Source organism: Prosopis cineraria, unplaced genomic scaffold (assembly GCF_029017545.1).
Source record: "Prosopis cineraria cultivar Desert tree isolate PC_DT_omini unplaced genomic scaffold, ASM2901754v1 PC10, whole genome shotgun sequence".
NCBI lineage: Eukaryota > Viridiplantae > Streptophyta > Magnoliopsida > Fabales > Fabaceae > Prosopis > Prosopis cineraria.
This window is the reverse complement of record NW_026555341.1, coordinates 24,190,037-24,206,672: the sequence shown is the minus strand read 5'-3', so window position 1 is coordinate 24,206,672 and position 16,636 is coordinate 24,190,037. Positions and strand designations below refer to the sequence as shown.

The window sequence follows — 16,636 nt, the reverse complement described above, 5'->3', positions numbered from 1 at the left end:
ATGCCATTCAAATTGACAAATGCACCTATGATTTTCATGGACTACATGAACCATATATTCCGTCCCTTCTTAGATCAATTTGTTATCATGTTCTTAGAGAACATATTGATATATTCTAAAGATGAGGAAGAACATACGAGGCATTTAAGGTCTATGCTAATAATTCTAAGAGATAACCAATTGCATGCCAAGTTGAGTAAATGTGAGTTTTGGCTACAAGAGGTAAGATTTCTTAGACATGTGGTGTTAGTTGAGGATATTTTAGTGGATCCTCACAAAGTGGACGTGGTACTGCAATAGGAACAGCCAAGTTCAGTAACTGAGGTAAAAAGTTTTCTAGGTTTTGCAAGATATTATCGAAGATTCATTTAAGGATTTTCACAGACTGCTATTCCTTTAACTCGATTAACAAGAAAGGATCAACCTTTCATTTGGGATGAAAGGTGTAAAGCCGCTTTTGTGAAGCTTAAAAAAAAGCTAACCTCTGCACCATTGTTGATTATTCCTAATCCATAGTTGCCTTATGAGGTTTATACAGATACTTCTTCGAAAAGTCTGGGATTTATATTGATGCAAGAAGACTGAGTAGTCACATATGCATTGGGACAATTGCGACCTCATGAGGAAAGCTATCCGACATATGACTTGGAGTTAGCAGCTATGGTGCTTGCCCTTAAAATTTGGCAACATTATCTCTATGGAGTAGAGATTAATATGCGTAGTAATCACAAGAGTTTGAAATATCTTGTGGATCAAAAAGAGCTCAATATAAGACAGAGGCAATGGATAGGATTCCTAAAAGATTATAACTTTGAGTTTAAGTACCATCTAGGAAAAGTTAATGTTGTAGCAGATGCTTTGAGTTGAAAATCATTACATGTGATTGGGTTGATGCTTCAAGAGCACCAATTGCTATTGTCTTTGTTGGAGGTGCAGCTTGAGGCATCAGATTATACTTTGAATGAAGTTCACTCTACCACGATTTTCAATGAGTTTTGAAAAGAGATACAATAAGCTTAGTGGAAAGATAAGTTCTTGTCTAGTACTCAAGAAGACATAAAAGAGGGTCATACTACTCTTTTCTGGTTTAGTGATGACGAGTTCATCCTATACAAGGATATAATTTGTATACCTGCAAATGAGGGAGTTAGAAGGAGACTATTAGAAGAAGTTCATTGGAGCAAATATACGATGCATCTTGATGTGACCAAGATGTATCACGACATGAAGAAGCATTGATGGTGGCAAGGCATGAAATGGGATTTTATCGAGTTCATAGGCTAGTGTCTCATGTGTCTAAAAGTAAAGATTAAAGCATCAAAGATCGATTGGGACACTTCTACTTGTAGAGATTCCTCAGTGGAAGTGGGACAGCATTTTAATGAACTTCGTGTTTGGTCGGCCAAGGACTCAATCTAGATATAACTTTGTGTGGGTTATTGTGGATCAATTGATGAAGTCAGCCCACGTCTTGCTAGTTAAAACCACCTATGATGTGGAAAAGTATGCAGAGGCATATGTGAAAGAGGTGGTAAGACTACACGTTGTGCTTAAGGACATAGTCTTAGATAAAGATTCTCAGTTTACTTTAAGGTTTTGGGGAGCACTGCAGAAGGCTATAGGTACTAAATTGAGGTTTAGTACCTCTTATCACTCACAAATTGATAGGCAGACTGAAGCACAATACAAACTTTAGAGCACATGCTTCGATCATGTACCCTTGAATGGAAAGGCAATTGAGATAGTCACTTGCCTTTGGCTGAGTTCACCTACAATAACAGCTTCCATTCGAGTATTCAGATGGCACCATATGAGACATTATATGGGAGGAAGTGTAGATCGTTCTTGTGTGAGAGAAGCATGATTAGCCCAAATATGGTGGATCAAACCATAAAAAAGATCCGAGTTATTAGGTAAAGTAAAGCCGTTAGAAGAGTTATGCTGATAAGTAGCGTCAACTATTAGAATTTGAAGTTAGAGACCATGTGTTTCTCAGAATTTCTTTACTGACTGGTATTGGGAGATCCATACGAGCTAAGAAGTTATTGCCTCGATATATAGGACCTTATCAAATTCTAAGTAGAGAGGGTCCTGTAGCGTATAGGATTGCTTTACCTTTACCTTTGTCCAGGATACATGATGTGTTTCACGTGTCATAGCTGAAAAAGTATCAACCAAATCCATCACATGTGATTGAGCTAAAAGAAGTAAAACTTCAAAAGAATGCCAAGGAAAAACACATGCATAATAAGACTATCCGATTAGTTAATGTATTTTGGAAGAATAGCTCTTGGTGACGCGACATGGGAGACAGGAGAGTATGAGAAACAATACCCCCATTTGTTCCCATGAGATGAGTCATAGTTGCGTTTGAACTTTAGGGACAAAATTCCTTTAAAGAAAAAGAGAATTGTAACATCTGAATTTCAATCTAGGAAAAGTAGTTACTAATCAACGGTAAATTAGTAATTAATAAATTAATTATAGTTTGGATATCAAGTTGATATATGATGTTGGTCGATTGTGATGTTATTAGGATTGAAGGGTTGAATGATAATTCGAGATGAAACATGCGAACATAAATGAGATTAACCTCACTATGCCACGCGTCATGACGGGTGCTGCATGAGCAGCAATGCATTGCACTGAAATTACTTAAAGTTAATGTAATTAGCTTGTGAAATTAGAAGAAAAAGTGGAGGAAAATGCATTAGAAAAGGAGAGGGAGTTCCTGTCTTTTAAGGCTTGCATTATTCAGTGATTGGGAGTCTGCTTTGGCTAGTGACTTGTCGAGTAAGTATCGTATAGCTAAAAGCTTCATTTCTACCCTATTTTCTTTAAATTTGATTGGTTGAGAAATCGAATCAAAAAATTTAAAGTGTTGGAATCTAAAAGAAAGGTTTAAAAAAGGCTTTTGAATATGAAACTAAGGTTTTGTGACTAGTTTAAAGTTGAATGATTGAACCTTTATGATTTAGGCTCAATTAGCATAAAGAGTTAGGTTAACATGGTGAAATTTGATGAACAAATGAGTTAGAGACTTATGATGGTCATTTAAATAGCCTATAGAGCCAATGACTGTAGATGATGGGTTATGTGAATTCAAAATGTGCTAATTAAACTGTCTTATGTGTTAAGGGATTTGGTTTAACCGAATTAATGCCTATACTAAGTATTAAGAATTGATTGAGGGACATTACATTATGTCGATTGAGTATCATGACGTTGCTTGTGAGAATCTACACCCTTGGGAGTTCACTACGATTGGTAACCCTTAGTAGTAAAGGGTAAAAGGTAATTGGAATAGTCTTTTTACTTGTTCGTTTGTGGAATTATTTACAAGTATGTTATATAACTTATGCATTTTGACTTAGGAACTGATAGAGTAGCAATATTGTAAAAGGAACACGCGTGCGGGTGTGAGTATTGATTGAAATGTATGAGATGACACACGCATAGACATGTGCATTGCATCCGCAAGTATACCCTAGACTAGGGTAGGGGGTCGTGATCCTACTCTATGCAAGTCTTAGAAATTATGAAGGTCTTGAGCGTAGAGCTTGACTCTGCTACACAAGACTTAGGAGATTCTAAAGGTCTCAAGCGTAGAGCTTGACTCTGCTAAGACGGACCTAGAATAATGATTCATGAGTGTGCCCTAAGCTAGGGTAGGGGGTTGTGGTCCTAATATGTGTAAGGCTAGAAAGTCCTAAAGGTCTTGAGCACGAAGCTTGATTCCGCTAAGAATGACCTAGGAGACCACCCATACGTGAATAGGATACTCGATTTAAGACAGAGGTATGGTCGGTCTTGTTTTGTGTGAGACTGGAAGTCTTAATTCGATCGAAAAGCTTGCTCTGCTAGGGAGAATTGGGAGTGCATGAGCATGAGCATGATGGATTGAAAGAATATGAATTCATATATATGCATACTAAACTATTTTTATTGAAATATATGCTGCTTTATTTCTTATTTATGATTTTGCTTACTTACCGGTATTTGGGTTATATTTAAGTTACTGGGACATATGTCTCACTCTGTTACTTTTGTATACAGGTGAAGAGAGCACGAGAAGGTCCAAAAAGGAAATGATGAAAGAGTAGCCTCACTTGGTAATGGTATGACTACCAATTGTGTAAAATGAATATATAAAGTTGCAATAAGAATTTGAGCTACCAACTAGGATGCATAAGTGTGTGAAATGAATATATGAATTGTGTTATAAAACTTACTTGTGAGTGATGCAGCATCTCGTTGAGGGTACCATAATAGTGGGTACGTGGATAGGCTTAAATGTTAATCAAGCAAGTGTATGTTTTTATATAACTTGTTCCACTAGTATATATGTAAATTGTTATGAGAAATTATGTGTATATGTGAAAACTTGACACAAATGGTAAGGCAGAGCTCCATTTGAAAGAGTCGAGTATATTTGTGATTCCCGACCATATGGTGAGGCGAAGATCCATATGTGAGAGTCAAATAATTGAAATTGAAACAAGTCTATATGTATATGCACTTCATGTTTATGCCTCATATAAGTCCACAATTGTATAATGTGGCATTGAGAGATCAAAATAAGCATTTGATGTGATATATGTGATTTTTTGCTTTAATCAGGTGTATATAGTCATTTTGGACTTGGTTTAAGGCCCGGAGTGGTTTAATGGGACAAAAAATGAGAATTGAGCACTTCGAATGCAAGTTTTAAAAGAAAAAGTAGCTTTTTGCACTCAAGTGTCCGATTCTAGATCGGACCGTTGGATCGAGTCCAAACTTATCTCATTAGATAGAACGTTATAAGTTTTATTTGGATGCTTGAATCACTCTAATTGGACATTGGATGTGGAAATGGCACACAGCGGAATTTCATCTTTCGAGCTATCATATGATAGTAGATTTCACTGTCATATGTTTCGCAGTGTATTGTGTGTCACGCCACGGTGCGTGGCACAAAGAAGAACAGAGCATGTTGTTCTGTATCACATGTTGCGGTGTATGGTAGTGTAAACTGCAGCGCATAGCAATTTTTCAAGAGAAAAATGTTGTGTTTCATTGAGCCATATAATGATGTTTATGCTTCTGTTAACCCTCTTATTTGAACTTGTTTTTGACGAAGTTGAGATCCCACACTTTAAAAATAATTTGAGGGCTATTGCTCTGATATTGCAAACTTGAGTTATGGAGGAGGACATTGGAGTCGAAAGGTTTTCGTCTGAGTAGAAGTAAGACGGAATATTTATATTGTAAATTTGGTAAAGGACTATTCGAAAATAATTTGGAAGTGAAATTGAGAGATCAAATTATACCTTAAGTGGAAAAGTTTAGATATTTGGGAGCCATTATTCAAAATGATGGCGAAATCAGTGGAGATATTTCACATAGAATTCAAGCTGGGTGGTTTAATTGGAGAAAAGCTAAAGGAGTTATTTGTGACCATAAGGTGCCTAATAAACTTAAAGGAAAGTTTTATCGCACTGCTATCAAACCGACAATGTTATATAGTAGTGAATGCTGGGCTCTAACGGGACAACAAGAGCATAAAGTTGGAGTAGCAGAGATGAGAATGTTACGATGGATGTGCGGACATACACGTAAAGATAAAATTCGAAATGAGCACATACGCGAAAAAGTGAGGGTGGCACCTATTGAGGAAAAAATGGTAGAAAATCGGTTAAGATGGTTTGGACATGTACAAAGAAGACCAAGGGAGGCACCAGTGAGAAGAGTAGAACATATAACTTTGAGTCTGATTAAGAGAGGTAGAGGAAGGCCTAAGAGAATACTCTTGGAAGTTGTTGAACGCGATCTCTTAATTAATAATATTCCTAAAAGCTTGATAAATGATAGAGCACAATGGCGTCTTGCAATCCATGTAGCCGACCCCACCTAGTGGGATAAAGGCTTGTTGTTGTTTGTTGTTGTTGCTATTGCTCTGATATTATGAAATTGTTGTTTGATAATTATGTCTTTGAGAATGATAAATCCCGACTTAAGTAGGGACTTTACAATTAGGGTCTCGTATACTCTAATACGGTACCTATATGGGTACTAAGGAGCTCATAATCGTGTCATTACTACCCAAATGTCCCATAGTGACAGCCCATCATATCGTCCTCCATTGGATGTCTTATAGGGTTAGCCCAATCGTATGGATTTCCCATACTAATCCACTTAAAGTGAACTCTCACCCTTATTATCGTGTCTTTTACACATACATTGCACTATCATGCTTTACCATATTCACATTTTATTATCAAATAGCTCTTAAAACAAAATACAATTAGTAAATGCATGGGAAAATCCAAAAGACCTATTATATCACTTTATCAATTCTAAATCATAAAATTTTCTAAATACACAACATGTAATATTATATTTACTTTTAAAAAAAAAACAACTTGAAAACAATTAAACAAGTCAATAAATAGCGTGAATTATCCAACTAGCCAACCCTTTCATTACCAACAATGGTTACCTATGGAATGTTTTGCTCTTTTCACTTTAACCACTTGATAAACACTTGAGCCATGACAATCTACAAAGATTGAATACTTATATCAATTCCAAAACTTACACACTTATTTATTAGCATAATTATGCTAATATAAACTTCTAATCCCTATCATAGGCAATTTTAAGTCATAATCAACTTTCATAGACTTCCTACAACTTCAACTAACTTTATTGCTATCAACATAGATTTCTCACGCTTTAAAACCTCCCAATTGATGCTAAAATTGAGCCAAATCCTTAAAACTTAACCATCAACCACCAAACTAATCACAAATCCTTAATTTAACTTCCAACAAACCTTTTATGGCTATCAAGCTAGAAAACAACCCCTCAAAAACTCACAATTCAGCTTTCCAATATCTCAACCCAAGAGAAAATAGGTTAGAATAAGAGAGTAGGAAGGTACTAAGCTTATCTGGTAGACAACAAGTCGGAAACAACTCCTAAGTGCTCAATATCCCTTGCCTTAGCACAAAGCTCTTCTCCTTCCCCTCTCTATCGTGATTTTCCCTTCTCTCCTCTCTGAAATCATAGGCTAATCCCTTATAAGAAGTCAAATTTTTAACCCATGTGCTGTGGGGTGTTGCACAGTAGGCAAAATTTAATTTTAACTCTCCCACTCAATCCTGATTAGCTCTTCTTTCTTCCAAACCTAACTACACAACCATCCAAAGAACATAAACATTAATTTACAATTCAAAATCATGATTAACATAATTAATCCACTAATTTACTAATTTATTCTTAATTAGTGATTAGTTTTTAGGAGTAAGAATTTAGGATGTTATACATTGAGTTCAATGAGGGTATACCATATGGCAGAATACAACTTTGGACAAAATCTCTAGCAACACATATTTTTCAAACAAGTCTTGACATGTCATACTTATTTCCAATCAATTTGGAGAAAAACACATTCAAACAATTTTCATGCTTTCGAAAAATTTTGATTCCAAACATAATATATACATATATGATTCATCCCACTAGGAAATTATTTTTCCATACAATAAAAACATGCTCTCTCAAACATGACTTTCTCCCAAACAACATAAAACATACATAGCCAATCACAATGCACACATAATCACACATTAATATGGTTACTTTCGTTCCTTATTATTAGAGCTCCCCGAACAAGTGAACTTTCACCTCCAACAATGTTTCTACCACAATCTACACACAATGTAACACTAATTATAGTTAATAAAGTACAAATTAACACTAACCACGGTGTACACACACCTAACACAACCTAACTTAGGGTTAGGTTCATTAAACTAATTAAACCATCATTGTCCCAACAATTTAAACTTTTAAATTAAACACCCTTAAAATCATCATCATTATCTCTCTTAACACTTATTTAACATTTACATACCTAAATCATCACTATAATCACCTAATAAACCCTCCTATAACCATAAACAACATTAAAACAACTTAAACTACACTTATTTAACCTCATAACACCCATAAAATTCAAACCCATGGGCTAGTTAGCATAAAAAATGAAACCTTAACAACACCCATGAAGATATCTACCTTAAAAATGAAAAGAGGAGGTTAGGATGATTACCTCATGGTTTTTAAAGCTCAAATCTATGCACAATAATGTCTCTTGACCAAACCTTAGTAAATCAATAAACTTTCACACTTAACCTCACCCAACACTCCTCCTTCTATCTGATTTTCGAGTTGAAACAATAAGAGTTGAAAATGCACCGTATACCGCAACATACATGCAAATGTCATGGCATATGGCATAGTGCAAGAAAATCTCACTTAAGGCCAATAACTGGGGCCCGAACCATCCAATACCTACTTTGAATCCCAAATAACCATAGTACATGATCTTAAGCCCAATTTAAACCATAATTAAGAGCCCAAATAGTTAATTAACATCCATAAACCTAAATCCTCAATTAAATCCTTAAAAATACATGTTTTTTCAATTTAATCTTTAAATACACACATTTTTTTAATTAAATACTTAAGTACCCATATTTTTTCATTTAAAATGATTCCTCAAATTAAATTCTCCCAATTATCCACAACTTCTATAGTTAAACTCATGAATAAAATTTAGGATGTTACACAAAATAGAATCACTACTATAAAATCCCTCACAAAGATTATATATATCAATGAAGTGCAACAAATGAGTACCCAGAGAGTAAATAAGAAAAATGAATGCGAGAGCTTTATTCATGTAAGTCTCTTCTTCTCTACTTCGTGTTTATAAATGAGCCTATATATAATAGTTGGTGAAAAAGTATGCATTAGACTCATAAATATGTCTATTGTGACTTAATTTTTGTTAATTGCTTTCTCCAACATTAAATAAATGCCAACGATCAAGTGATAGAGAAAAGAGAGTTTTCCTTCTAATAGCGAAATAAGCATTTAATGCATTGACACTATTACAGTTGAGACACTTTTGAAAGTAATCGGAGATTTTCGAGATTCAAGGATAAGAAAGACAGCTGAAACAATTTCAAAACAAAGAACATGTTTGAAACTTAGAGAGTTTTCCTGATTTTGGAAAAATAAGAATAAATGGTTTAAGCTTGAGAATCGCGAGTTTGCAAATAAGGAATTGAACCCATGGAACAAAATAATCTTTCCTATTAAAGCGAGTTCAAGAAAAATAATGAGAACTTTGAGAAATAATGCTCGTAATATTTTCACATGATCAATTTAGTCAAAAAGGAAGCATTTTCAAAAGTTATGCACAACTTCAAAATTTACAGGAATATTTGAACGAAAAGAACGAGGGGAAATTTTGAAATAGGGCTTAGTTTGGAAAGTGTTTGCAGAAAGAATTATTTCGAAATTCTTCATACACTTTCGAAATCCACAAGGCAAAAAGAAATTTCATTATGAACAGGGAGTTTCAAAGATGAAGAACATCGATAATTAGGGAGAGTGAAAGCACAATGTTTCAAAACACAAAGGATTATCGAAAGTCAAAAGTTATGAGTTCAGAGTATAACTTCCACAATTGGGAAAACACTTTCGAAATTGTTATTCAAGACAATTTCAAAATTTCATATCAATAATTTTGACACGTTTTCAAAAGATCTGAAAATTGATTCAAAACAAGTTGAAATAAATTCATTGAGCTCAAGTTTTGAAATCAAATACTCAAACTCCAAGGATTGAAAGAATCAAGCATTGAAAAATAACACTTGAAGAAAAGATTGGAATTAAAATAAGTATTATGAAAACAAGAGTTTGAAACACAGCTGTGATACTTTCAAAATTTATAAAAGAATTCTGAAAAAATTTTGCAAATGCCAAATTAACTAAGTTAAACTATCAAACAAACTACCTTCAATCTCTTGGGATAAATTAATCCTGTTAAATACAAAATCTTCTCTGAATTTATCATAATCAAAACCAGGAAACATATTTCTACAGCACACACACACATACACACAGAATACATACTAACTACAACTTAATTTCGTCTGCACAATTCACCCCATGAAATTTGGAATTTCTTGTTTAGCCTTGGCAAATTGTTATTACATATAGAGACACAGAGGTTGAGACATTCTTTAATGGCTATGCATACGTCGTCCACCTTATATAGCCGCCAAAGCTACGGTATGTACATACATAAATAAATACATACAGAGCTTTTAAGAATCAAAGAGTAATACTTCATCAGCCATGTCAGGACAAACCTTCACATCTTCCCATAGCAACACATTCTCATAGTTTCATACAAAGACCTAAATTAAACAATGTGTTCTGGTTGTGTATTCACCTGCGGTCCTGGTGCTATGGCGAATTGCAGGCCCCTCCGCTGCCCAGATTGGAGAACAAAAGCAACTTGGGTCGCTGCCAATGCTGCTGCCTCCTGTTCCACCACAAGAAACATTCAGAAACTCAACATATAAATGAGCATCCTTGACTAGCCTTTGCAGTTTTTGTAAATAAGATTCTCTTTATTCATATATTCATGTATTCAAGAAGAAATTGTGATACAATATGATGTGGCTACATGAGATCCACATCCCACTTTTCCCCTTTCCAAAATAGTAAAATGAGTATCCTAGATTAGACTTGGTCTTAGTGTAAGTTTATGAAGGAGACTTGGTAGTAAAAAATATAAGTCTCACATTGAATAGTATGGAATGCTCAATAGGATATTTAACTGAGTTGGTTCTCTCACCTCAACAGACCTACTAACTGGTATTAGAGCAAGGCTGTCAATGATTCCAAGGAGCGATATCCAAGGAGGGTTCTAACTGACAAGAGGTTGAGTTAAGTCTCATGGAGTGCAAGGTGCAGCTGCTAGGACATCGGCTTTCCACGGGGCAAATGATGGAAACTTGGTAGTATGGATACCAACTCCCACATTGAGTATTATGGAATGCTTAATGGGGTATTTAAGTGAGTTGGCTCTCCCACCTCAACAATCCCCACAAATAACAATAGGCAAAGAAAAATTGGTAAATTACTGATCACAGTGGAAGAAAAAATACTCGTAGTAAATTAGTCAAATACTGTCATTCACGGTAAGTTAACTAGTGAGTAGAAGAAATGAAAAATTCTTAGGTAAACTTGGTTTATAGAAGATATACATGTAGAGTTCAACTATAACAAGGTTATTTACATCTCCATGATTAGATTAGTCTCCTAAACTCTCATAAGCCATCTAACAGCCTGACAGAAGAAATTAGTTGAGCTAAGAATGGAACTCACTTGTCTTTGCCTCCGACGTTGCAAGCTGCTGATTGCCCAAGCCATAATATAGCAAGGTAAGAGAAATCCAGCTGCACGAAGTAAGATGATCTGCACGAATTGGCAAATTAATCAGATTGGTTCAACAACACAGATCTCAATCACTACTGTAACAGCCACGTGAACTAGTGAATCAAGTCACTTACAGAGAAGACAGTTGATGGATCATCATCTGCATCAGCATCTGGAACAGAAACTGCATGCCGCAAGAGTAGAAGGGCCATTAACTGCACCAAATACATTATATTAGGCTAAACATGTAGTCTAAGAAATAACATAACCAGAGGCAATGCGCGTGGATCAAGAAAACCAAAAAGTGGTAGCGGGGCATATTGCATTTGAATGCTAAAAAAACATACTCAGTGGCTTAGAGAACATATCAAGAACTACTGATGTCTCAATCTCCAAATAAACAATCACTAATTCTCCTAAAAGTCAATATATTTTCCGTTATATCCCATTGTAGATGTCTCGGCCTTCACAAAACAAATCCCTACTGTACAATATATGATTAATAATAGATCTTAGTGAAGGATTCAAGGTGAGGCCTTACAATTAAAGCAGCTGAACCGCAAAAGGCAGCTCCACTGGCATTAGAAACAGCATACTCATCATATTCAGTTTCCAAGAACTGGCGTTCAGCCTCTGCAATAGCCAAGATCCGAGGATCATGCAGGTCCAAAGGTGTGCCAGAGATCGTCCAGCCTCCACTGCAAGAATGTTCAGAGCTCACAAGTTAAGACAAAATTTACAAACTAGTATCTTCAACACATGGAAATCTTACTAATGAGATGCTTGACCACAAAGCTATAATCAATTACAACTTTTACAATAAATCTGTCTTACCCAATATCAATGGCAGTTTCCTCAGGATTAGGGCAAGGAGTAGGGGCAACATAACCAGGTTGATAAGGCTGAGATTCACAAGTTAAAATGAATAACCATCAAAAGATGAGAAAAATTTGAATATAGTAACAGAGGGCTAGGGTAAATAAAGATACAAGCACAAATGGATAAAAATGTGCATTTTGTTCCATTAGAAAGGCCCTACTCAACTAGATACGCAATCCAAAACCTAAAGAGGTCATAATTAAAGCCAATAAAAAAAAATATCTACGCTACTACAATCTAGGAAAAAGTCCAGACAGCAGCATATTCAACATGCTTGAAATTTTCTATTTAACTATTCCCCTACTTTTCTCCCCTTCAAAGGCACAGGATGGTGAATCTGTTGTTCAATAAAGTTATGCAGATAAACATTTCCATAACCACCTTGTTGTCACACTGGCCAAATATACATAAAGCTTATTGTCACATCACTAAATGAACGTAGAGGTTTAAAATTAAAAATTATCAGCATAAGAAAACATACCTTATTGCATATCTCACAAATTGTATCTCCTTTCTCATTACACCAATGCTGGACACACTTTCGATGGGCATACTGAAATAATCAGCAATCACTCAATTAGCAAATACCAAATCACAAGAAAATATAAAGAAGAAAGACAGCACAATCAGTTCATTAATTAAAGATCAAACAATGAGGAACACAAGAGATTCAAAATCAAAAATGAAAAACAAAACCAACATCACTTGCTAGTTACTACTTCATATCTTCTTTGTGCAGAAAATGACATTGTTCCAGCATTATTTTGCCTTCTCTGCTTCAATCTGAAGCTATATATTAACAAAAAATAATTTTCCACCACAATACAGTGAAGCAATCTGGTGAGTTCAGAAAAGAAAACGTCCTTCACAATCAAAACAATATAGCCAGAAAGTTGTTTGAACAGCACAGAGAGTGACTGAATATTGACAATTAGAAAAATTCCCAATATTAATAAAGTAGCAAGAATGATACTGTGGAATCCAGGCAACAGTACATTTCAAAAACATACATTCATCATGTTGCTATCTGGAAGCATCAAGAAGAAATTCACGCAAATCTTTTGAGTTAAGACCAAGGCTAAACAAAAGCATATATGAAGTTGTAATCTATATGGCATCTTAGAACACCAGTGTCACAAGAACTCCGATAAAAAGGTCCACAAATTTCCAGTCAAACATTCAGTGATTTATATGTATGCATGTATGTATGTATCATGGTCTAGGGTATATCCACTTTGCAGAAATTAACCGCGGCAAATTTGAAGTCAAAAACAGGAGACATGTGATCAGGCTGCTATGGGATGGACAGATTCATGACATTCTGAATGGGCATCATCTGACATAACCTTTTGTTTAATAAGAAAAAGAAAGGTTACATTTTTCAGACTCTATTCTCCAAGAAGCAAAAGGTTTGAGCCTCTTTCGCCATTTCCGGCATTTAGTTCATGTATTTGCAACATTTAGCTAATCTATTAATACAAATCCATCATTTTTAACAAATTTGAAGCCCAAGTCAAACACCATTCCAATAGACCACAAACACACAGATACACAAAAGATGAATATGCGTTTTCTAGTTGTTAGCACACAATTCTGAATCACATAGACCTTTTAGAAAGCAAAACAGGCAATCAACTGGAATTCATAATATATACCTTCAGACTGCCGCTACAGGCGCAAGGTATTTCTAAATTGCTAATGCTATCTTCCTCCTGACAAATGCGACACTCCGCGTTCGGTATCAGTGGCTCATCCTCACCACCATCCTCATCATGCTTCGGCCCAGCATCATCGCTATCCGCCAGCGGCGCAGAACTAGAGGGTCCCGCAACGTCCGAGGACTTAGTCGCCGGAGACGGATCAGACAGCAACTGAGTCGGAAGAGTCACCGTCTCAACGTTCACAGGACGTACCAGACGATCGACATACAGCACCAGTTGACAGCTCATCGATCCCAAACCTACAGCCCCAAAATAAGAATCGACCGACAAAGAAATTGAAAAAGGGGAAATAAAAATGGAGAACGAAGCCCCAGAAACCCCAAGATCGGAGTGATCAAGGGGCGTGAATTGAAGAGGCCTTTCCCGGAAAATGAGTGAAAATTCTACCGTAAAAATGCAAGAGAAGCTTCAGCGAAGAAAGTGGAGTGGAGGAAGAGAAGTGCAAAGACTGTAGTGCAGTGGGTATCGGGTTCCGCGTTTTCTCAACAAGTGCCAACATCTTTCCCGTTAGTTTGATTCATTATGCATTTATGTTTGAAAATGAAACAATAAAACTATAATATTTTAAATTTATTTTGATTATTAATTTAATTTTTTATATTTTTTTAAATTATTATTTTCATCATGTAAGTGTTAAAATATAAATTAACTTTTAAAATGATTTAAATTTTAAAATATATTGATAATTTAACACACACGTATAGTTATATGAGAAGAAATTAACCTTTAAATTGATTTAATTTTTATCAATACATTTTTTTATACTGTGTTTTTTTAAATTTTTAAATTTTCTTTTTCATATCTAAATGATTAAATTTATTTTCACTAATTTGTATAATTGCCATCAATATTTTGATATCTATGCGAGTAAATTTTGACCATGTAACCTCTTATTTAAACATTAAAAACTAAATTGATAATAAAAATCAATATAAAGGAGTCAATTGATAGAAATTAAGTTTAAGAAATTAAATTAATATTTAAAATAAATTTGAAGAATTAAAAGTTTCATTATTCCTTTAAAATATTTTAAATAATCTAAAACTTTAGTAAAATGTGATTTATTTTATGCAAATTTTAAAAAAATTAATGTTTGATTATGATCATAAGAAAATTACTTTTTTCTTTTTTTGAGAAAAAAATATTACAAAAATGCTTGTTTTTGTTAAACTAATATAGTAATCGTGATGATTATTTTTTGGTTAAAATATATATATAAACCTCCTCAATGTTGAGCCAATTGCATAATATCCCCTTAACATTTCAAAGCTAATAATAAACTCCCTTAAACTTTAACTTTTCAACCAAAAACTCATTAGCATTAATATCTCTATTATCTCATTAATTGAATTGGCCATGTCAAATTAATTATGGACACATGGCAAAATAACCCCAACCCAATATTCATACTTAACCATATCCTACTATGATATTAAAGAATTTACCTACCATGGTAAAAAGAAGGAACAACCTAACGATCATAGTAGAAAAAAGATTGTCCTTACTTCTATCATGATTCTTAAATCAAGCTTAGTTTACTAACAAAAGCCTCTACTACAATAGAAAATATTTTCACATAACATTCAAAGTTACCATAGCTAAAAAGACTAATCCTACAATAAATTTACAATTGATTAACTGTCCATGTTTACTATGGTAGGAAAAAAGTAAACTCCCTTATGCAGCTTGCCAAATAAAACTACAAAATTATAATTTAAATAAACGATAAAGGAAATGATAAATAAAAACAAAAATTAATGAAAATATACGCTTATGCCTATGGTCAGATCCCTCAACCTGGGCCCAAAGACTAAAAATAATATAGTTTAATACAAATAGAAATATCAAATAAATAAATAAAATGTCTAAGCAAGTAGCTCTAGTGTTAAATCCTGATTTTGATGATTATAAAATAGGAAAAATCTTGTTTTATAGACATTGGGTTTATTGCCAATTTAAGTTGAGTTGGACTATATGCTTAATACTTTGACATCCCTTCATATTCTATTGTCTCTTCATTTCTATGAGCTTATTCTTGAGATAATCATTTGTATTATCCAATGCTCCTTTGATTGGTTTTAGCTTGTAGCTCAATTCGTGACAATATCAATGTTCTATATCTACTTCATATTGGTATCTTTGTTCTATACCAATATCCCATGTTCTTAGTAGTATGTTATCTTCTTCCCCCTATGTCTGTGTTCATCCAATTCTCTTTTGTATATCACTTTCTTACCAATATCTATCTTCTCATACTCAGATCTCTTTTTCTACCCATATCTTGTCTCATACCCATATAAATTCTCTTTGTTTATTCATCTTCATATAGATATGTTTCTTTCATATTGGTATAACCCCTTCATATCATTCTTATTCTCTTCTACTTGTATATATTTATATATTGCAAATATGAATGAGTTCTTGGGGTATATCTTTGTATAACATGACAGATCAAGCATATCACACAATTAAGTATTCATACTCAAAATGACCACCAAACCTCTAATTCATCACAACACAAATGGGTGTATAAAACTTATCACACCTATCAATTTGGTCATTTTGACACCTAAATCACTTCAAATATATCACTTATAATTTTATATTGGCCAAGCATACTTATTCGATTACAATAGTATCAACCTTAGGCCAAGATATGCACACGTATCTCAAATTCGTACAAGTGATAACAAAATAATGTTATGTTCCTAAATTGGCATTATATATTCGTTACAAACCCAAAAAGTGGAAAG

General features: G+C 34.3%; 1 protein-coding gene across 3 annotated transcripts in view; it reads right to left on the bottom strand.

Moving 5' to 3' along the window:
* The window catches only part of LOC129321395 (uncharacterized), a 28,128-nt gene extending 13,745 nt beyond the window's left edge, over positions 1–14,383 (bottom strand). For 2 of the 3 annotated variants that reach the window (XM_054967139.1, XM_054967140.1), the window contains exons 1-8: positions 14,271–14,383; positions 13,818–14,122; positions 12,644–12,715; positions 12,118–12,185; positions 11,825–11,981; positions 11,418–11,498; positions 11,233–11,322; positions 10,292–10,384 (exon numbers count right to left, since the gene is read on the bottom strand). In XM_054967139.1, coding sequence (XP_054823114.1) covers positions 10,292–10,384; positions 11,233–11,322; positions 11,418–11,498; positions 11,825–11,981; positions 12,118–12,185; positions 12,644–12,715; positions 13,818–14,122; positions 14,271–14,382 — 978 coding nt within the window. In that variant the 5' untranslated portion in view covers position 14,383. Of the gene's footprint in view, positions 1–6,478; positions 6,539–10,291; positions 10,385–11,232; positions 11,323–11,417; positions 11,499–11,824; positions 11,982–12,117; positions 12,186–12,643; positions 12,716–13,817; positions 14,123–14,270 lie in introns of those variants that run through there. The other variant, XM_054967138.1, reaches the window with a different exon arrangement.
* Between the last annotated feature and the right edge of the window lie 2,253 nt (positions 14,384–16,636).